This window comes from Eptatretus burgeri, chromosome 1, assembly GCF_056783735.1.
Source record: "Eptatretus burgeri isolate ZD-2024b chromosome 1, Ebu_testis_v1, whole genome shotgun sequence".
Lineage (NCBI taxonomy): Eukaryota > Metazoa > Chordata > Myxini > Myxiniformes > Myxinidae > Eptatretus > Eptatretus burgeri.
In genome coordinates, this window is record NC_140961.1 from 140,383,731 (window position 1) to 140,407,390 (window position 23,660).

The following is a 23,660-nucleotide window of genomic DNA, read 5'->3' on the forward strand; positions in this document are numbered from 1 at the left end:
AATGCCAGACTCGACGGCGGTGAGGTGGTTCTCTGATAACAGCCAGAGAGATGTCCACTTTAACAAGGACGTGGTCAGAAGAACCAATTGGAGCGAAGGAAGAGCAGCAGATATTGTCAGGGAAATTTGTCAAAATCAGATCCAGAAGAGATGGAGTACCATTGGTTGAGATCCGGGTCGGGAAGTTGACCGATTGAGTCAGTCCCAATGAGTCACAGAAAGCTTTTGCTGATGTCCCATGGCAGGTGAGAGAGGTACCCACACCTAGCCAACTGGCGTGATGACAATTGAAGTCGCCACATAAGAGGAAGAGAGAGTTTGGATGAGAAGATAGAAGATGGTCCATGTTTTCGGAGAGTGAGGTGTAGATGGAGTCATCACTGTTCGGTGGACGGTACAGTACACATATAAACATGAGGTGGGAGTGGAGGGGAAGCCGAAGCCAGAGGTATTCCTGGGGGTGTGGGGGAGTGAGAGCAGTGCAGGGAGAGTGAGGAATAGAGTCTTTGATGAAGAGAGCAACACCTCCACCAGGACGAGGCTCAGGTCTGTCATACCGTAAGAGGGAGTAACCAGGGAGAGATACTTGGGAGTCAGACACGTCTTGGGAGAGGAAAGTTTCTGTTAGGCAGATAATGTCTGGTTTGTCAGTGGCAACCTGCATGGAAAGATCTGAAAGGTTTGAGCGAAGGCCCCGGATATTTGAGGTCCACACTTTTAATGAAGAGGTAGGGGAGGAGGCTTTGGGTGCAGGAGGTGGAGGGGCGGGGGAGGGTAGGACGAGGGACGAGGGGGAGGTAAGGAGGGTTGCTGAAGGAGTGTGGGGTATTGCAGAATAGCGAGGGGAGGGGGCCGAATGAGGAGGAGAAAAGGCTCTGTGGTGCTGGGAGAGAGGGGGGACAAGAGACAAGGAAGATGGCAGTTGAGTATTTGAGGAGGTGGAGTGAAGAGATGGAGGTGAGAGGGCAGTGGAGGGAGGCAGGTTGGTGGATGAGAGGGGGGCAACTTAGAGAAGGAAGAGTGAGGGGGATGAAAGGTGAGGGGGAATTTTTGAAAGAGGTGAGAGGGAGGCTTGGAGGGAGAAGAGTGGGATGGTTGCTTTGAGAGTGAGAGTGAGGGGTGAGGGGGTGAGTTGGCACTGAAGTTGGAAAAAAGAATGGTTGATGGAAAGCGAGCATCCATGGCAAACTGTGGTTTTTAAAAGTTTTAGGTCAGAGATGCGATTTAACACAATTCTTGATGGATGCAATGAAGGCGAATTCAGAGCATGGAGAGAAGAAGCGCTGTAATAGTTGGATTTTTTAGGCAAGGAATGAAGGAGAGGTCGAAATGAAAGCAGTCTGTTGAAATAGCAGAAGAGTAGTGCATTGTGAAACAGTAAAGAGTACCACATGTGTGAGAGAGGAAGATGAAGCATCATAAGATCGTTTTTGTTGTTAATATTAATGTATGAGAGAGTTCAACAGATTAGGTCATGGAAATGTAAAAAAAAAAAAAAAAAATCGAGGAAGATGAGGAGGAAGTTAAGAGGAAGAAGAAGTAGCAGAATCGGGAGAAGGTGAGCGTGTTGTTGTTGTTGTTGTTGTTGGGTATATATATATATATATATATATATATATATATATATATATATATATATATATATATATATATTTTTTTTTTGAGATAAGAAAGAGATTAGTTGGGAGAATGGGGGATGTTTGGAAAGTGGGGAGGATGAAAATTGAAGGTAATGGGGAGGATAGAAATTGAAGGTAATGGGGAGAAAAAACAAACAGACAAACAAAAAAAAACGATCGAACACCAAGTGGAACCGGTAGGCCTCAAGCCTAGGACTAGGCCTCAAACACCAGGTAAGAACGTCGACATAAATACTCACAAAATAGCACGATTTTTGAAACAAAACCGAACTAGGAACACACATTAACATGTAGGTGAGAAAATTAAACAGTTAAAACGGGACAAATAACAACCGGAACTTAACTTTGAGAATGTCAGCAGGGAGCCCCGAAGGAGACCTCTTGCCGCTCAAAACCGGAACCGGAAGTTGATTTATTTTGGGTTATGTAAAACCTTTATTTGGGTTATGTAAAATTTCTTTGGCAACAGCAAATAACACAGCAGAAGGTTCGATGGAGAGACCTCTTACCTTGTTCTCCCCCTTATTTTCCTAGCTGGAAAGGTTTTTATCACTCTCCTGTACCACCACGACATGGCGACCTCCAATGGAGACGAGTACACTGGATCCTTCCTTCTAATCACTTATTACACCATTTTTCAAATCTGCTTGTAGATGAATGTCCTTTTTGTAAGAAATCTGAAAACCTTTTTCACATCTATGTTGAATGCCAACGGTTGGCACCTTTATTTATTTTACTTCGGAATTGTTTTGTGAGGTTTGGTTTGTTTTTTAACACTTGTGTGTTCATCTATGGAATCGATATCCCACACAAAAATTCCAATGCTGTGTTAGCCAATGTCCTGCTTGCTCAGGCAAAGATGGCGGTATATAAGTCAAGGAAAAGAAAACTTGACGGTGTTGGAGTAAATGATGAAGATGCTTTGTTCTTGTTCCAAAACCTTGTAATAAGTCGTGTTAAATTGAATTTTGCTTTCTTTTCAGTAACGGGAAGATAACCACAGATCGAATCAAAATGGTGTATAAAGGAAGTTATTTGCAAAGTCCGAGAGGAATGTTTATCCTTTTGTGAAATGTTTTGTATATAATCCACGCGATTCATCCTTTCCCTTCTTCAGAAATTGTTTCTTGGTTTTTTTTTTGTTGTTTTTTCTTTCCTTCTCTGAAATGAAAATGTGACTTCCATTTGGGGGCTTTCTTTACTATTTTTATAATAAAAAGATACAAAAGTCTGTCTGTCTGTCTCTGTCTGTCTGTCTCTGTCTCTCTCTGTTTGTCTGTCTGTCTCTCTGTCTGTCTGTCTCTCTGTCTGAGTTTGCTGTTTGGGTGTGGTGTCATAGCCGCATGCTGCAGCTGCTCTGTGCTGTGGTGAGTTGCGCGTGTGGTTTTGTCTTTCCTGCCTCCCCTCTTTCCTTCTCTTCCTTCTATCCTGCTGTGTTTGTCTCGGTTTTTCTCTCTTGTGTTTTCTACACCCTCAGAGAGAGAGAGAGAGAGAGAGAGAGATGGAGCGGGTTGGAGCGGGCCTACTTGGGTGTGGCCCACCCAGTGTTGATGAGGCTTTATTAACGTTTTGTTTCATTATTAATTTATTTTGTTTTGCTTAGTTTCGACCTTCTTGCTTGATCTGAGCAAAGAGGTGTTGGTTAAATCGCCGTTAAGGCGAATACACGTCCTCTGTATGTGGCGTTTGATAATGTAACTCGGAAATATGAGCTCGTGTGTGTTCCGCCAGAAAGAATCCTCACTGAGGACGTCGTCCTTGTAGTCGGGAATATAATCGGTTTTGAACATGTCCGCGCTGCGTTATGAATGAATCAGGAAGTTGTGTTCGTGTCTAATGAAAATTTTGTTCACCATGTTGTGAGTGAGGGGTTAACCACCGATAATGGTGCCTTTATGTTAACTTCCCCCATGGATACTCCTGCAGTTAAAATCGTTGTGTCTAATGCTCCACCATTCTTACCGAATGATATATTATTGTCAGTCCTGTCTCGTTATGGAACAGTTGTCTCGAGAATGTCAATGATCCCCCAAAGGAGCAGCGACAAGAGGATAAAACACGGAATGAGTTTCCGTCGACAGGTGTACACGGTACTTCCCGACCGTGGCGACGACACGGGGTTGAACATTTCGTTCAAGGTAAATCTCAAGGATCGCCAGTATCACATCACATGTACACCTCGTCGGCCTCGTTAGCGTGCTTTCTCTGTGGAACCTTTGGTCATGTGAAAAGTTTCTGCCCTAAAGTTTGGTGTTTAAAGAGTAGTGAAAATGGTCATGTAGATATGGTTTGTAAAAAGGATATGAATACCTCAAACCCCATTGAAAAGACTGAAGTGAATCCCGTTAGTTTCACTGTTCCTGCTGTTCTCGCCTGCAGTGAGACGAATGATAATACCCCGGTACTAGGTGTTGAGAACGATAGTCTTTCACTTACCGTTATGGTAAATGAGGTAAATCCAAATTTGTCGACTTCCTGCTGATTCGTCATGTAGTGAAGCAATGATTGAGGATCCTATTATGATTTCAAAAAAACCGAGAGCATCAGCTGCTAGTGTTTCTATCGGAACTGCAAATAAGGTAGTATTGGAGAAGGACAGTGGAGCTGAAAATACACCTTTAATGTGTTCTTCATGTTTCGACCTGTATTGAGAAAAAAAGATTGTGAAGTAGGTCCTGTAGTTGAGGAAAATATGTCTCAAAGTTTGCAGATTATTTCTGAGAATACAAATTGTTGTATGGGTGAAATAGATAGTGATGCTAAAGACCGTGTTAAACCCTCAAATGAACCGTTACCATCACTAAGTACTGTGAACGAGCAGACAGCGTTTAACACGTCCCTCTTCGGTGCCCCCCTTCACCGATGAAAATTCAAAATTGTACTCCGGGATCTCTAATTGAATCGGAAGATAAGGTTCCACAAGAGTGTGAAACCACCATTTCGACTGCTGTTGAGCATAAGGAACATCATCGAAATGATAGTAACACACTAGAGCTTTCCAGCGAATCTCCAGAGATTCTGAATATTCCATCAGTGACTTCGGAGGCTGAAATCCTCGACCGCCAACCGGCTGCACCACCAACATACCTTTGCAATATTGATACTGTTGCTCGCCGAGTGTGGGCCCGCGTGGAGGACTGGCTGGGGTTTCCCGGAAGGGGCCATTGCAGCGTTGTGCTGTTGCTCATCGGGTTTGACCCCACGTGGAAAGAGCGGTTGGGGTTTCCCGGCAGGGGCCAAGGCCCCGCCCCGGAAAGGTGGGCTGTAGGACCCTGTCCAATGAGGGTCAGAAAGCGAAGCATTTTTCGCCAAGAGCCCCTCCCCGTGGTGAGAGGAGATATATATATATATATATATCCGAGACTCTGAGTAAGGAGGAGTTTTCACAGTGGTTGGGTCAGGCAGTTTTTGTTCATGGTGGCTGTGAGCAGTCTGGTTCATTCTTCACGGTGGCTGTTACGGGGAGAGGAGTTCTGTGGACCCCGACTATTCACCACGTGAGCTCTGCCACGAGCCACGAATCCCACAACTGCGACTGGGACCAAACTGAAGACCTTTAGCAGGTGTCGCACCACAGAGCACGCTTTCCCTCGGACGACCAGGTAGCTACTTAGGTAAATTGCTTTTAGACAAACAGACCCTACGCTACGCGGGTGAGATATTAGCGTCCACGGTCGGTTCATCGACCCGCCAGCTCATGGAATTATCCGGAGTGACGGCCTACAATTCCAGGGAGTCTGGTGGGAGACAGCGTAACCTCCCCCACCTTGCGGTTGTTTTCGCCACCGACCCCGGCCCACAACAATATAAAAGGAAAGAAATGATTTAATCAGTAAGTCTCAATTTAACATTTGCTCAATGGGGCAGAGATCAGTCTCCTATTTTGGGCTTTTGGGGCTTGAGTCAGTCTCAATTTTACATTTGCTTGTATGGGAGGGGGAGAAAATCGGTCTCCTATTTTGGGCTTTTGGAGTTTGAGTCAGAGTTTTTCCCCATTCATTTGTATAGGAGGGGAGGAAATCAGTCTCCTATTTTGGGCTTTTTGGACCTTGAGACAGAAAGTTTTTCCCTTTTCTCCATTCATTTGAATGGCTGCCTCAGAAGCCCCATCTATCCTCAACTCACATAAGGAGTTAGCAGGCAACAGCAGTAACTTGAAGGTACACACACACACACACACACACACACACACACACACACACACACACACACACACACACACACACACACACACACACACACACACACACACACACACACACATACAAACACACATGATTGTGGATTCTTCGAGACATAGGAGGGATCCGTTCCACCTTCTGAAACCTGCACATGGAGATAAAAACCAACAAAACACACACACACACACACACACATTGCCTTTTATTAGTATAGATAGTACGAGTAAGTAAGTCAGGATTTTCACCACTGCATGTAATTAACTTGGAGAAAATATCACAAAGGTAGCATGACTTTTATCCTGTAGTAGCTGTTTCTTTTTATTTTTATAGTGTGGAAAACTGCTGAAGGACTTTAGCTCCAATACCATGCTGTCAGGTTTTGGTAAACCTTATAGCCTGGTAAATGTGATAGGTTGTGGCAAATATCACACAATCGTGAGATAAATGTTTTGTTGGTATGCAGTCTAAATTTGGTCTGCCAGTCAAAGTAAGCTTGATAAGCTGTATCATTTTGATCCAGATAGTGAAGGTATGCTGCAAGTTCAGCAGGTGATGAAAAATCATCAACATGAATGAAAGAGTTCCCAGGCACAAAAGCCTCGTAATTTTTCCTGGTTGTGCCAAGCACAACTGGAACGAGCCCCGCCAGAAATGAATTCTGCCAGAACTTCTCAGTGATGTAGTCTCTGTGCTTTGAGTTCTCAAAAGCAAGATAGAACTTGTGGAGAGAAAGCCTGGCCTTCATGCAAGACCATTCTGAGCAAAGTGGTTGGTCGTAGCGTCCAAAAACCTTCACAGAGAGGTGCGGCTGGAGACAACGGAAATATATCACACGAGCGAGCTTTTCAGTCCAGTGTGATGTCACCCAGACAGCAAGCTCCTGCTTTTTGGGGAAGAGGGATTCTTGTGCAGGTGGTGTGAACGTAAATTCCTGCAATGCAAAGATTAACATTCCATACAACTCAGTTCGTTGTAAAGTAGTCTGTGTACCATCAATCACAGCAAATGCCGACTGACACATGCAAATATCTCTGTGTTCGGTCATAGTTTGCTGATGCAATCAGCAGTTGCTCTTGTTAATGCCACAACATTTTTCTTATCTGGTATAACTGCATAACTTTATAACTCAGCATCTCAAGGAGATGGGGATGGGCCAGGCATCTGCCTGGGGGATGGCCACACGGAGGCCACTGTAGTACCGGCGGAAAGTGGACACAGCAACGTGCTGCTCCAGCGCATGCTCCCATTACCTGACCTGACCAGCAATGGGAAAAGTTTAAGTTAGTTTATCAATTTATATTATTTAATGGACTTTAAAAAGGTTAAGGCGCTGTCACACCTTGACGATTTAGCCAGCAATGGCAACGTATAAAAATGTATGGAAAACGTTGGCGTATGCTAAAATTTTAATGTTTTTTTTTTAAGTTTTGGTCGTATTCATAATGTGTTGGTCATATGCATAACATATTAGTAACGGGTACAGAACGTTTCGTTGTCTTGTAGATAACTTTTACCAACGAATGCTTAGCCTGTTGTCGGCGTTCACAACCTATGCCCAACGATAGTTTAACTTCGGCATAGCACGCTGCACATATCGCCGACGAACTCGTGGCGTAGCCTGTTAAAAACCTGCCGCACGCCGATTTAAATCATAACCGCCTGAGAATTGGAAGTGTCAACTTCGCAGTCACAAATTGACGATTTAGCCAGCGTATGCCGACCTATGAAAAATGTGTCTAAAACGCTGGCACACGTCGAATACGGTATGGGTAAGTTGTATATACGTTAAGAGCACGCTGAAAAACGATGAAGTACGCTGTCATATTTCGTGGTACGTCTCGTATGTCGTGAAATTTCAAGCATGCTGAAAATTTTACGACGTACTCGCCGTATGGCTCACACATTCCGCTACGCTGGGAATAAGTTGTAGGCACGTTACACGATCGTTGACACACATCGAGGCACGTTACATGATCGTTGACACACGTCGACACAAGTTCCTTGTAAGTTACTCATAAGTCGAAACACGTCGAGGTAATGTTTAGCATACCCGAAACTTATTTTCTCCGTCAAGGCACATTTTCTTTTTTTCACCTTGGCTCCGTGAAGGCACGTGACGAAATATCTGAAGTTGTTGTTGTTGTTTTTTTATTTTTAATTTTTTAAAATATATTCAGACATTTGCTTTTAAGTTTCGACGTGACAATATCCTCAAACAGAAAATATTCACAGAGGACGAACTAAGAATAAGACATGAGCAAACTGAAGAGGCAATCAGACGTGACGTAACGCCACGTGACGAAATATCGGAAGTTATTGTTGTTGTTGTTTTTTTTAAAACGCTGTAAATTAGAAACACGTTCAGTAAGTTCTGTGGTTGTCCGGAAGACGTCAATATGTGTTGGAGGTATATTACACATAGGTTCAAAGCACGTTACTCATACGTTAGAAATAAGTTTTGGGTACGCTAAGCATTACCTCGACAAGTTTTGACTTATGAGTAGCTTATAAGTAACGTGCCTCGACGTGTGTCAACAATCACATAACGTGCCTCGACGTGTGTGCAACGATCGTGTGACGTGCCGACAACACGTTACTCATAGGTTAGAAATAAGTTTCGGGTACGCTAAACATTACCTCGACGTGTTTCGACTTATGAGTAACTTACAAGTATCGTGTGTCGACGTGTGTCAACGATCGCGTAACGTGCCTACAACTTATGGCCAGCGTAGCGGAACGTGTGAGTCATACGCCGGCATACGTCGTAAAATTTCGAGCATGCAAATATTTGAGGACAACCGCAAAGTACAACGATGAAAGCCAGCGTACTACGACGTATGGCAGTGTTTTTCAGCGTGCTCTTAACGTATACAAACTTACCCATAACGTATTCGACGTGTGCCAGCCTTTTAGCCCAATTTTGCATACGTCAGGCATACGTTGGCTAAATCGTCAAAGTGTGACAGGGCCTTTAGTTGTGTTGCACTCTTGGTTTCACTCACAGCCAAAGCTGTGAGCTATTTACACCACCCACCATTAAATGATGGTACAACATCTGGTGGCAGAGGTTGGATTTGTTGAAAAAGTGCAAAATATCCTGCGAGCGAAATAAAATTTGGCATCAACATTATTCATGCCTGTTCTCCTGTCATTTCAAAGGTGAATGTTGAGCCTTTCAAACGCAGTGCAGAAAGCGGCCACCATCAAGGCAGGCCTCCCCCAAGACGTACAAACGCATAGACAGACACCACACTTCACATTATGTAATAGATGACTTCCCTTCCAAGGAACTTCAACACAGAAAGAGACCATTCGGCCCATCAAACCTGCATAATGGGTGCCAACCTATTGGTTCACGAAAAAATATTTTCACGAAAAAAATAAGTGACCACTATATTCGTTATTGTTGTGTGTCTGTCTGTATGTCTGTTGGGTAGTCGATCCAGTCGGAAAAAAAATGTTTCTTTTTAAAAAAAATTAATTGAATATTCCAAAAATGTTTTTTTTAAAGATTTGTTCTACCCTTATTATCAGTATTTAAAATGGCGACTTCAGTTAATACAATGGCGATTTCGATGAAACTTGGTTGGTAGGTTCATACCATGACCTGGTTGTGTGCAAATGAGAACCGTTGCTATGGACACCACCGTTGCTTAGCAACGGGACTGAAATGTTTGAAAAATCATAAAAAATTTATTTTTTACAAAATCAAAAATCGGGCCACGAGCGACTGTGGGCAGTGCATTCAGCCATATTGTCAAAAATTTCCAGCCGGATCTATGGAAACTGTTGGAGAAGATAGACTTTGAATGAACCCTGGTCGAAAACAATAAACGAAGTTCGTTATATCTCAGAGACTATCAGTCAGATATACATGAAACTGGTATGGTAGGTTCATGGTATGTCCTAGTAATGTGTGAGAAAGAACCGTTGCTATGGACCCCTCCGTTGCCTAGCAACGGCCGAAAAACCTCTAAATGTGGGGGCATTTTAACAAAAAAACAATCTGCAGCATTAACCCTTGAAGCGAGAATCATGAATTTTCTTGTGCTTAATCCTCAGGTCAATCCCCATCAAACGGGCCCATCGCGTCAGGTTCTATTGGGTAGTCGACTACCCATGTCTGCCTACCGGCTTGTCTGTCTGTCTGTCTGTCTGTCCTGGGCATTGCTCGGTGGGTTTTGATCCAATCCTGATAAAATTTTGGTGGGAGGTTTATATCATAATCTCGTTGTGTTTTCCTGAGAATGGGCGTGGTGCGCCCATTATGTGCGGAGCCACGCCCAAAAAACATGTGTTATTAGGGGGTAGCCGATTTCAATTTGCATCTTCTCCGAGAGGGTTTGTCGAATCTGACAGGGGTTTTGGTATTTGGTTAGCCCAATGGCACCTGCATAGCCCCACGGAGCTCGATTTTTTTTTTTTTTTTTTTTTTCATTTTCGTCACAAGGTCACGAACTTAGAAAATTTCGAATTTTGACATAAAAATCATACGACCGCCCAAACTTTGAGAGCAAGGAAGACAATATTTTTTTATGCATAATCTTGAGGTCATTCCCCACCTCAAGTCTTGATACCATTTTGCTCCATCTCGAACACCTTGCCCGTGGCACCCCCTTCAAGTTTGTTTTTACGCTGATTTAATCAAAGTATGGATAATCCGAGGAGTGCGAAATGCCATATACCCTATATGGCGTTATATTGTTCCTGGAATGTTCCAGAGGAAGTTTTGCACCAAAGGTCATAATCCTTGACCTTTGATCTTTAAAGTTCACAAAGGTCAAATTTTCAAAGTTGTGGGAATCGAACCGGGTTTTCGACCTTCTTTGACCAACTAACTCCACTATGCTATAGCACGTATCCTGTTTCCTTATTATCTTGCCAAAACGAAGTTTTTGCAAGATATGTTACTCAGCTTGTATGGTTTTTTTTTTTTGTTTGTTTGTTTTTTTGTCTGTAATCATGTATAAAAAATTCTGCAGAGCACAGTTATCATTGGAAATTTTTGTAACTTTGCCGATCAGAGGCCAATAGAGGTCCCTTTCAGCGCATACAATTTTGAAGGTCAAGGTCAAAGGTCTAGGTCACTTTGTCGCAAATCAGGGGAGTCGACGAAACCCTTATTTTTTGAGTAATTTTAATCTGATAGTCTCCAAACTTTATGGGAATGTAGTATATGGTCTGGCGCTCAGCTGATTAGTTTTTGGTGGCGATTGGCCTTGACCTTCATGGTTAGCACCTATGGTCAAACATATTTGACCCCAAGGTCAAATTTTCAAGTTTTAGGAACCATATCGTGTGGTACCTCAAATTGAACACCTCGATGAGTGCTTTCTAGATATGTCAAGCTTGAGACATTATGACGTCATTTGGTGACGTTATGAGGCAAACACATGTTTTTCATGGTTACTCTGTAGAACGATTCTCATCGGAATCTCTCGTAGGCAGATATTCCTCAAGGAGTTGCTCCTGGTGGATAGCAGCTCTGTTCATCTCAGTGTGACCTTCAAGAAGTCACACGTGGTCACCTTTTGGCAAGATACGGGTCACCCTGCGGGTGACATTGGTTTATTTTAATGTCCACAACATTGTTTTGTATCCTTTAAAGTTATGCAAAGGTCAAATTTTTAAAGTTGTTGAATGAAACCGGGTTTTCGACATTTTGCAGCGAATAACCTGTCACCCGTACCACATCATGTTGATCATTCTTATAACTTGGTCAAACATTATCACATTGTCTCATCCTTGACTTCTGAAACAATCTACATCGTCAAATACCGCTCGTGAACCATCGTCGTCTTCAGACTTGTGACAGTTTATTTTTATATACAGTCAAGGCTCATGAAAGAGCTGTAATGCTGAATGGATCAGGATGCAGTTGGACAAAAGAAACAGTGGAGAGAAAGGGGAGCGGGGGAGGTACACAAACATTGGAGTGGAAGGATAAAATAAAGGCAGACTTGGACAAACAAATGGGGTGGGGAGGAATTGGGAAGGCAGGATGGATACAGAAGGAAATTTCTTCACCCCTCCCCCTGTCCTACCTGTCCCCCTCCTCTCTATCCCCCAGTCCCCCCCTCTCTGATGTCCCCCCCCCCCACCTCTCTGAATATGTCCCTGCTCTATCCTTTTAAAATGTTGAGTGTACTCTGTCACAGAGCGTCAATGCTGCCAAAGCAGCTTCCTGAGCAAGGGTTATACTTGCTCTTTGCCATCGCCTTCCAGCAGTAGTTCGGGCAGCAATTTGGCCATGGTGCCAGCGATAGCTCACCTCATTTTTGCGAAGGACACGGTGGAGATCTTTAATGTCCACCAACTAATGTTGGTAGATGGGATGCCCTATTTATCGTCCATTGGAGGGATGGCATACACATTGATGATTCACCCAGTCTGTGAAACACTGGGATTACAGTTTAGCTGGGTTAAGTTTCTAGTTGAGTTAAGATTCAAACCCAAGCTAGATAGCTTTGAGGTGAGTGTTCTATCATCATGTCCATCCACCAACCCCACGAGCGTGATTTTCGAGTTGTCATTCCTGGAGGTGGGGTTTTTGCCTGCTTGGAATGTTCAGTTTGGTTTTTGTTGTTTTAAGGATGTGATTTAAGGTCATCCTGTTAATCCAGGTTGTATCTTAATGTACTGTTCGTTAACAAACTGCAATTCCATGCTGAATTTATACGTTTAAAATGTATCTCGTTTGGTATCATGCATATCTCCTGGGTGAATGTTGAGCTTTGCCTGTGTGCAGAGCTTTTCAAACCCAGCAGCCACCAGAAATGGGACACAGCCAAACGCAGGGACAGATGCCACACTTCACATTATGTAATAGATGACTTCCCATCCAAGGAACATCAACACAGAAATAGACCATTTGACCCATCGTGCCTGCACAATGGTTGCCAACCTATGAGGTTTTTTTGGAGTATACAATCAAGGCTCGTGGAACAGTAAGAACACTGAATGGATGAGGACGCAACAGGACAAAAGGAACAGTAGTGAGAGGGGTGGGGAGGAATGGGGTGGATTTCTCCCACCCCCTCCTCCTCCCCCTATCCCCGTGTCCCCTCTCTCTTGCCAACCTACTATTAGAATCCCTGTATAGGAGAGTTGTGAGATGATGTTTCCGGAAAATTCTGGTCATGTGGCTCATGTATGCCATTTTGTCTCCATTCAACACGAACTCCAAGTACAGATACATTCAAAGTACACCTCCCCCGTGCCAAATAAATAAATCATAAATTCTCCAGGGCACGGCATCACCGGGGCACCTTCGGTGCCTGGCGATGCCACCATGCAGTACATGGAGACAGAATTTGGAGGGAGCGGTGTACAATAATTGATTGATTAGTTATATAATTTAAATAAATAATAATCGTAAAATAATTGATTTCTCAATCAATTGCCTAATAGCATACCTAAACCACCACTGCTTCATCCGAATCTGTAACTTTTTGAAAATTAAGTATTTCTCAAAAAATGAGTAATTAATTGATTTATCAATAAATCAAAAATACCCTTTATAGCCTAATCACATCGTCACTGTCATATCCAAATATCGGCTTCCTATGTCAAAATATGCCTGAGATATTGCCAGGATGAGAAATAAAATATATAAGTAATTAATAAATCGATAATATATAATCAATCAATTGATGAATCAAAAAATCATAAAATAACGTTTTTGCCAAAGCACATCTTCACTTTTGTCCCCAAATTTCAGAATTGGGTCAGAATGGTCAGAATTGGGAGGGAGCGGTTTACAATAATTGATTGATTAATTAGAATAAATAAATAATAATCGTAAAATAATTAAGTTCTCAATCAATTGCCGAATAGCATATTAAAACCACCACTGTTTCATCTGAATCTGCAACCTTTTAAAATTAAGTAATTAATCGAAAAATGAATAATGCATAGATTAATTAATTGATTAATCAATAAATCAAAAATACCTTTATAGCCAAATCATTGTTCACTGTCGTGTCCAAATATCAGCTTCCGAGCTCAAAAGGTGCCCAAGATATTGGCCAGATGAGAAAGGAAATAAATAAATAAGTAATTAATTGATTCATCAAAAAATAAAAAAAATACCATTTTTGCCAAAATACATCTTCATGATGAGATGAAGATGCGATGACTCTCCTGGTCACGTTAAAACAATTAATGGAGCAAATGAATAAACAAACGAGTGAATTGAAGGGACAAATTAATGGAATGGAGAGTAACTTGAAGGGAATGATGGGGGCAAATGTGGTGAAACATTTTAATTATATATACCTGGTGTTGGCTTAATGGTTAGGGTGGCAGACTTGGGATCCTAGGGTCCCGAGTTCAAATCCTGCTCGGCTGTCGAATTAATACCAGGTGGGGTTGACTCAGCCTGTCATCCTTCCGAGGTTGGCAAAATGAGTACTAGGTTCCTGGGATGATTGAGCCATTCGAGTATCCTGTGTCAGAGTGGTGACCCATCCAGGATTGTGCCCAATAGCCCAGGAGACTGCTTCGGCAGCACCGGCACTCTGCACAGAGTATGGTCCCAATGGAATGAAGGGAATGACTGATCAAATGAACAAGTTTAAGGAAGGAATAACACAGGAACTGGGGGCAAGAATTGGAGTAGGGTAAAGGAATAACATGAAGGGAATGGAAAACTAAAATTATGAACAAAGGAATGAAATGGGGGGGGGGGGTATTGGAAGAAGAAATTGGGTCAACAAATAAAATAATGGACAAAGTAAATGAGGACCAGGAGGGCTATCCCACCTGGGCATATGCCGGAATGCTACAGCAGGTAGAGGAATTGGGGTTTTGTAAGTCCAGGGTGGTGGTTTAGCTGAGGAGGTGAAAAAGTTGGAAACTCTTGTAACAGAGCAGGAGCGTTTGTTAACTGATAAAGGCTCGTGGGAGCCACAATTGACTGGAGAAAGGATGGATGAGATGTTACAGGAGCGGCTGAACACTTGGGACAATACTTTCAAGGGAGAAGTGGAAGAACCAGAAGTTTCTGTTGTTCTCAAAGGTGACGTTGATGGTTCTGTTGAGACGATGCTTGGGCCGATTGACTCGTATAAAGCCAATGGTGAAGTGAAATTGGACTTGATGCACTTTGGCATTGGGGATGTTACTGAACAGGGTCGAGCAGATTTGGCAGAGCCATGGTTTGAACCATTTGCAGAACATGTAGTAGAGGAGAGCGACAGTAACGTTGACATTCTCTCTGACATTCTCTCTGGCATTCTCTCTCTCTCCTCCCTCTCTCGTGCAGCCTATGGCTGCTAGTTGCATCATTGGTTGGGACACGGCTATGCCGCTGATGCAGTGTATCCCTTACCAGTACACTGGTACTCATTTTGCCGACCTCAGAAGGATGGCAGGCTGAGTCAACCTCCTGGTGTATATTAATTAAGCGGCCAACGGGGCTTGATCTCAACACCCTAGGATCCCAAGCCAACACCAGGCTTCTTGACATACTAAGTACCAAGCAAGTGGCTGATCTTGAAACGATCGAAAGCGAGCTTGCTGATGTAAACTCTGGAGAGAGAATTACCCAATTTGAAAAAGTTCAGGACAGTTTAACAGGCACAGATGGACCTCAAGAGGAAAAGCAGGATGCTTGTCAAATGGACAAGTGGGAAAGTGATGTTTTTGAAATGAATTTACAGGACCAATCCCAGAGTTCAGATTTGGATAATAGTTGTGAAGGCCAATTGCTCACTGTTTGTGAACCTTGTGGAAGTGATGCCAAAGCAGAAGGTTATGATGAGTCGAGTGCTTCTCAGATGATAGAGTAGATGGTACAGCTGTTGTTGAGAGTGGATCTGTGGAGATGTTTTTGATGATTGTACAATGGGGGGATGACATTAGATACTACGAAGGAAAATGACATTGAAGTTGTGAAGGTGCTGGGTGAGGAAAGTGATCTCCCTGAACTTGGCACTTACAGGAAGGCAAGTCTTGAAGTTTGTTTTGTTGAGCCAATATTAGAACAATCCCAGGAAAGATGTGCTGAGGAGGAAAGTTGCAGCAGCTGTGGCTTCCTGTTGGTTGAGCAAGAGGCTCATCCTGGGTCAGGCCGAGGTGAGTCAAGTGCAAGTTGTGAAGAGAAAATGCCCCCACTTGGTGTGGATGTCGAGGATTCTCGTGATGATGATGATGCTCAGCATTTTTCATTGGATGAACTTGCAACAGCTGATGTACCCCAGGAATCCTTTTCAGATGGTGGTCTTATGGATTCTTCAGAAAGGGATATTGAGGAGAAACAGCTGGATGAATTGCTAAATACTGGAGTTTTTGGCAATGTGGCCCATGCTGAATGTTATGAGGGACTTTGTCAGTCTTCTTTCAATCCAGTGGTTGAGAAGGATACTCCAGAAATTGTGACACTGGAGAAGGAGTTTGAAGTTGAGGAATGTATGGTGGGGAGTGAACTATTGGATGATGATTGTTGGATTCGAGACAAGAAGGAGATGGATGAGGAAGATGAGCTTTCTAAAAAATCTGTCAGAAATGAACACTTGCCAAGAGGCAACTCAGGAAACAAGTTTGACAGAACCCTTGTTTCTTTTTCTGGCTGATGGATATGCCCATAATGGAATGGTACACCACCATGACCGCCAGCCTTTGGTGGCTGGCCCCATTACACCAACTGGACCACCATTTGACATGGTTGGCAGACGTGGACCACCGTACCTCAGGGCTCGTGCGGCCCTGATGGTGACAGTGTGGTTGGTCCTGGTCAGTTTTGGAATGTTTGTGGTCCGATTTTACCGATTCGCCTGGCACACTCAACAGCTGTGTTTCCAAAAAGACTGATTCCAGACCCAAAGGCCAGCTATGGTGATGGTGTTTGCGTTAACCATAGTGGCTGTTTGTCTGGCTTTTGTCTATCATGGATAATGGAGTACCATTGCCAGTATCCATGTGTACCTGAGAATTATTGTTGCCATACTGGTTATAATTCAGCCAGGCATAGTTTTGTTCCACCCTCGTCCTGGTGCACCCAAGAGATACATTTTTGGCTGGGTTCACTGGGCTGTGGGAATGTCTCTCTAGATTTTAGCTGTGGCCACAGTTTTTCTTGGAGGAGGATACAGGCATAGATCGATGATGGATGGGAGAACTTTGGATCAACCAGATCCTGGAGGAGGATGCAGGCATCAATCGAGAGTGGATGAGTGAAATCTGGGTCTACCAGATCCTGGAGGAGGATGCAGGCATCGATCCTGCTGCCTCTCGCAAGAGATTTTATCGACACGGTTCCTGTGACCAATCTGGTTCTTTGGCATTTGCTCATCGAGGTTGTGCTTGAAGTCCACAACTGCACTCAAACATCAGCCAAGTTGTCTACAAGATTTTGGAATAATAGGCAAATTTAGAAAGAAAGAAAAAGGGGTATGGAATCCAGAGCGAATGAAAGCAACACATCCACAGGGGTGGATTGGAAGGATGCGAGGAAAACTAGAAGGGGTGGATGACACTTTTGGACCTGACCAACCTGCGACGACTTGTACTTAGGGCTCTGGTCGGTGGATGGATCGGTTTGGAAATTAGAATTGTCTTGTTGTGTTGGAACTGTTATGTGTCAAGAATTGAGTTGTGTTTGGAGAATGAATGTGAATTATAACATGTATGCAGGCCATGGCAGAGTTGGAACACGATCACCATTTTTTGCGTTACAATGTTTGAGAATTGAATGGCAACGGGGTAGGAAATGAGATGTTGGATTGTGTGGGTGGGGAAGATATGTGGGTCCGCAGGAATGGATCAAGCTCTGGAAGAGCGGTGACTGCAGCCCCCACCCCCCCCCCCGAGGTAATTTGTCCCTGGCAGCCGGTGGTGTCTGGAAATGGAGACCCATCAGAGGGGGGGGGGGTATAGTTTGGCGACCAGTGGTAGGGAGACCCCTGGCGACCCAGATGAGGCCAAGAGATTCTGGGTGATGCGGAGACCCTCCCAGCGGGACATACAGCAAAAGTAGTTTGGCTGTCAGATACTGAATAGTTGAAGGGGTGGGGGGGGGGAGGGTCAAAGAAGTCAAAAGTCAGGTGACTTGTTTTTGGGACTGCAGGAACCACAACCGGAAGCGTCCCCACCATCTTGGTTGTACAGTTCCTCCACACTGCCGAGTTGAAAATCACACGTGTGTAATAACATTTAAGCCATGATCTTGCAGGGTTGGAATAAATGATTAATATTGCATTTATGTATGAGTGTGTGAGGAAAGGTTCACTTAAGGGCCCTCAGGGGGTCCATGGGGATTGCCCCCCAAAAATCGGTATTTGCTTTATCCTCATACAATTCCGATGAAACTTGACCACAACCTTCATCACACCTGATGTACCAAAGTTTGTTCACGGCATTAAAAAAAAGTCTGGGTCTGAGGGGGTCTACGCAGGGAGTTTACTGGAGGGTTGTCCCCCCGAAAGAGGTATTTGCTTTCTTCTCAGAAATGACATACATAATTCCACTGAAACTTGACTACAACCTTCATCACCCATGATGTGCAGATTGTTCACAACAGTACAAAGATTGGAGTCTATGGGAGTGGGGTGGGGGGTTGCCTCCCAAAATATGTGTTTGTTAATTGCCGGAATCCTTTGGATTTCGGCAATTATGTTGGTCGGTTGTGTGTGTCATTCTGTGTCTGTCTGTCTGTCTGTTTGTTTGTGTGTTTGTTTACCCTGTAGCAGCTACACCGTTTCAGCGATCATGACCAAACTGGGTACAGACGTCGGCCATCGTCCAACTTAGACACTTGTCATTTTTGGTGAATCTCGGTCAAAGGTCTAGGTCAAGGTCACCAAAAAACCGAAATTCTTATTTTCGCAATAACGGCCACTAAAATGGTCTCATCGACTTCAAACCAAATCCAAAATGTGCATCTTCCAATACTGCATCCAACCATGTCTCATTGGGGTGTCACGCCAACACCCTTCTGAGTGGTAGGGGGTCGAATGTCGGGGGGGGGGGGTCGGGTCAGAACTTTCAAATTGAGATAAAAACGCCATTTCAAGTCCGATTGACTTCCAAGTTATGATCATGACCAAACTAAGTGCTATAACTCATTAAACAGTCGCACTATCGACTTATTAAAACCAAATTGATTTCCAGGTTTTTGTTTTTTCAGAGATCATGGATATATGACAAAGTTATTCCGGCAATTCCTTGCTCAATGAGCAATTTCATTTTCTTGTCCGAAATTACACACACAATTTTGATGAAACTTGACCACAGCCTTCATCACCGGTGATGTACCAAAGTTAGTTCACACCATTAAAAAAAAAAAAAAAAAATTGGGGTCAAGGTTGATCTATGGGGTGTTGCCCTCCAAAATATGTATTTGCTTTCTTCTCCGAAACCACGCACCCAAATCCAATGAAACTTGACCAACACCTTCATCACCCGTGATGTACCAAAGTTTGTTCACGCTATTTAAAAAATCTTGGTGAAAGGGGATTTACGAGGGGGGGTTGGGTCCTCCCCAACATAGGTATTTGCTATAGCATTGGTTCATTGGTACATTTTGCTGATTCCGTCCCATGTTGACTTCCTCCTCACTTTCATTATTCTACAAGATGAGCGTCCAGGGGTATTGCCCATATTTTTCCTTTCATAAGACCTTGGTGGTAAATCCCACAAATTTTGCAGTCAGTCTCTTGGAGAGCTAGAGTTATTGACATCTTGGAATAGGAGACTGGTTGATGGCCTAACAGTCTTTTATTGACTCTTTTCTGGTTTTGATCATTCCTCTGCCCCCAACACCCAAGGTTGCACATGCAATTCCAAAGAACCTTACCTTATTATCATTCCCAAGTCAAAGCTTCTCATTGACCTGAATTCACGCACCTCACTTCTTTTGTGAACCAACTTCATGAGTTGGTTCACCAAAGTTTTGTGAACACTTGTTTAGTGCTCTTCTCTCCAAGCCATCAATTCCAATGAGCAGCACCACACGTTTCTTCCTTTTCTACCTTTGAGCTTTTCTTTCAACGTCTGAGCCTTTACTACATCTAGAACTTCTGCCCTTTATTATTTTGCTCTTTCAGGAGCCTCAACACCTGCATCAAAAGAAAAAACAAACTGCTGTTGAAAACGGTTCCATAAAAACGATTATAAGAATTGAAGTGTATCTGTCTCAACTCCATAAAAGTAAAATAAAGTAAATGTATGTATTATTAACAACTCCCCCAGTTAAAGCCACTTGTTGTTAATCTCACCTTGTTCTTAATCTCCTCGAGCCAGCCATAAGGGGAGAATATGTCAGAATCTCGACGGTAGGTCAACGTCAAATTGAACATCCCTTCAAGGTGTTCAGTGTTGGCATATGGTGGAGCCTCCAGGCTCATCCACACCCACTGTTGGTCTGGTCTTCGTCCTTTCGGCAAGTTGTTTCTAAGTGCAATTGTAAAACACGACTCAATTCCAGTTGTTGATCTTGCTTCAAATAGTAGGTTTCTTTATCAACATACAGTCGTATTGTCGTGGTGAAATTCGTAATGAGATATTCACTTTGAGTTCTAATTGTTTGTCCCTGAAGAAAGAGTAGACAAGACATCTTTCACAAACTTATTGGAGTTTTCCAAAGATATAAGTTTAGCAGGGTTAATAATGGCAATGCAGCAGATTTGGTCAATCGATTTCTTTAGGTTTTCATAAGATCGAACACAGGAGGAGGTTAATAGCTAAGGCAAGAACAGCTCACATAAGAGGCAAGCAAGCAGACTGAATGGAAAATTGGCTCAAGAAAGTGAAATAAAGTGATTATGAATGGGGAGAAATTTGATGCGACGATACCCTTTGTTTTATATGATACAGAAACTCATAAAGATTTCTTTATTTTCAGGTCTGGTGGTTTAATGTAAAAAAAAAAAATGTCGACTCCACAGGAGATAGCTCAGTGCGTCAAATGGTTCATCGAGACGAGATCCGACGTGCAAGTTCAACATAATTTCCGTACAAGGTATGGAAGGAATCCGTCATCGCGGACTCGTATCGGAGAGTTGTACAAGAGGTTTAAAGAGACTAAAAGTTGTCAGAAACAGAAAAGTAGCGTTCGACCAAGCACTTCCAAGGAAATTGTGAAACACTTTGACAGATTAAGGCAGTCGTCGTTAGTGGAGGAGTTTAAGTAGTGTGTGCATTCCGGCATTTGGATGAACCAAAAGTAGAGGAGCTGCACACCACAGCAACTGTATAGTATAGGCTCTGGGGGGGGGGGGGGGGTTGTGTACATGACTCTTTTAGAGTGTCACCCTATTTTTTTTTTGTTCTATATGCCAAGACATTCAAAAAAAGTTTGGGTAACACCTCCAGATCAAGTACATTTTCTCTGTAGGGTCCATCTTGGATTCGCAGTTGGCTACCAGCAAACTATAATTGAACCAAAATGCCCATATTGGGTTTCGATGGAATAAATCATAAATAAACATATATAAATTATTAATTTTGATTTACTTCAATTACTTATGCATTGCTTAACACATTTTAGCATGATTTATTCTCTTAAAACTTGGTTCACAGTAGAAAATGACCATATTTTACATACTTTTAGTCAAAAATAGTCAAACAAGCTGTTAGTCCTTAGATCGTGACTCATACTTATACATGTACTTAGTCATACACTCATTGTGATAATACAGATCTGCTCCAAACACAGAATGTGGATCTTGAAGATCATAAGTTCGGTCGAAGACGGCATCTTGGAAGAAGTTAGTTGCAGCAAGAAAAGACATAGCACGGTTGGATTCACTTGTATGATATTTTGTGTACAGTTGTTTGTAGCATTTGTTATCACAGATAATGCAGTTCACAAGTCGCAATCCTGTTGCTGTAGTATCTGCATTAGGTCGGTGGCGAACTGCCTGGGAGCGAGAGCTTCTACCTTCAGTTTTGTTCTGCTGAGATACATATGAGTCTTGGCCTTGAACTAGATTCTTCTTAGTTATTCTGTCAAGAACTGTCTTCATAGTGTACTTCTTGTAACATTCATTAGTCACATGATAACAAAACCCATCTCCTTCAACAAGCTTCAGTCTTTTGGAAACATGGTCTGTGTATGCCGCTGGCTTCCCGTATCCTTTTACAGCCATTGCTTGTGCTTGCTGCCTTATCATCGCCTACTTTTTGGCAGATAATACATTTTGTTGCATCATAACAGAGGTCTTGAGATGACTTTACAAGAGTTACAAACTCCATCATTGGCACTTTATCCAACTCTTCACAACCCTGAAAAAATTAGGATATTATTAGTACTACATGTTGTACATACTAGGGGAATTGGAGGCACAACCACACACTTAAAGTAAATTGGACAACGACCTATTTGGAATGGATGCTAGTTTTAATTTTAGCAATTGTATATGACCCCCGTCTCTTCAGGGACATAACAGGTAAATACATGTAAACTATTCTGCACATTCTGGATGAGGCGGCACAACCACATACCAGTGTGTGGCTGTGTCCCAGGCCTGGGGCACAATCGCACACTGGTATGTGGCTGTGCCCCATACATTTACATGTATGGTTGTGCCCCATGTTACACGAGTTCATGTTAATGGGGGTCTGTTTTTGTTTTATTGTTTAGGCAGAAAACATGTGATAGTTTCCATTCCATTCTTCCCCAACTTCTGATAATGTATCATTTATCATTTTCTTCATATTCATATGTATCCTAGATATGATTTGACAAGCTAGATATACATAAAATACATTTAATATGTGCATAATAATAGTTGACCTTGAAAACACAGGCCAAGGTCAAGGTATTGGAAACCAAATCCATTCAATTCCTTACCCTTAAAAATGTGATGATTTGACATTTAATTCATATTTCTATGTGTTCTAGATCAGGTTTTATTATATTTTACAAATTGCCTAGTTAATATCTGAATACTAATAGTTGACCCTGAAAGCATAAGTCAAGGTCTTTGAAACCAAATCCATTCAATTCCTTACCCTTAAAAATGTATGATTTGACATTTAATTTATATGTCTATGTGTTCTCGATCAAATTTTATGACATTAGACAATTTGTCTATAGATAGAATTGGGCGATTCCCTCATTTTGGGGATCAGATAGAATTTGGGGATTCCCCCATTTTGCTTTGAAATTTAAATATTTTGATCTAGATTTCACAATTATTCATTAAAATATTTCATTTTAAGAGATACAATTATTCTTTGATGTTTCATTTACAACTTTTGACCATTATATTTACTTAAAATCAAAGGTGATCCATTAAATCTTACCTTTTGTTTGCAGCATTGTTTTCTCTTCTTTTTCTTGAAAATCCAGTTGCCAAGAGGAAGTGACATCATACTATGATGTCACCTCACTGTGACATCATAGTTTACCTCACTAAGGTATCCCCAAAAATGACATCTCACCTGATATATTTGGTCACCTGATATTTGACCTTGAGTGAAGGATTCAAGGTCAAATAGACCCTCAACAGTGTTCCCTTTGTAAAAAAAAATGTCCTTATCTTTCTAAAAAAAATGGTCTGATGGCTCATTACATATATGTGTTATGAATAAATGGGACATAACATATAAAATCTTTTGGTTACATGGTGGTTGGCCTCGAACAATGGGGTCAAGGTCAAATGGACCCTAACAGCATTGTCATCACAGTATTACCTTTATTGAGGAAAAGCCCATATCATTCTAAACATGGTGTGATGGCTAGAAATAAAATATGGAAATCTTTTGGTACTTGACCTTGCCCCGGTATGTGGTTGTGCCCCAAGTTCCCCTACATCTAATTAAGATGAGTGTCTCAATATAGTCTCTGTAGGATTGAAGCATATGCACATCACTGTTTTAGACCATTAATTAAAGC

General features: G+C 42.5%; 1 protein-coding gene across 4 annotated transcripts in view; it reads right to left on the bottom strand.

Moving 5' to 3' along the window:
- Positions 1–6,008: 6,008 nt before the first annotated feature.
- LOC147035624 (alpha-(1,3)-fucosyltransferase 7-like) overlaps positions 6,009–23,660 on the bottom strand; it is a 36,090-nt gene continuing 18,438 nt past the window's right edge. For all 4 annotated transcript variants that reach the window (XM_085845425.1, XM_085845418.1, XM_085845412.1 and 1 more), the window contains 2 exons: positions 20,038–20,212; positions 6,009–6,752 (listed from right to left, as the gene is read on the bottom strand). In XM_085845425.1, the coding sequence (XP_085701551.1) occupies positions 6,174–6,752; positions 20,038–20,212 (754 nt within the window). In that variant the 3' untranslated portion in view covers positions 6,009–6,173. The remainder of the gene's footprint in view (positions 6,753–20,037; positions 20,213–23,660) is intronic.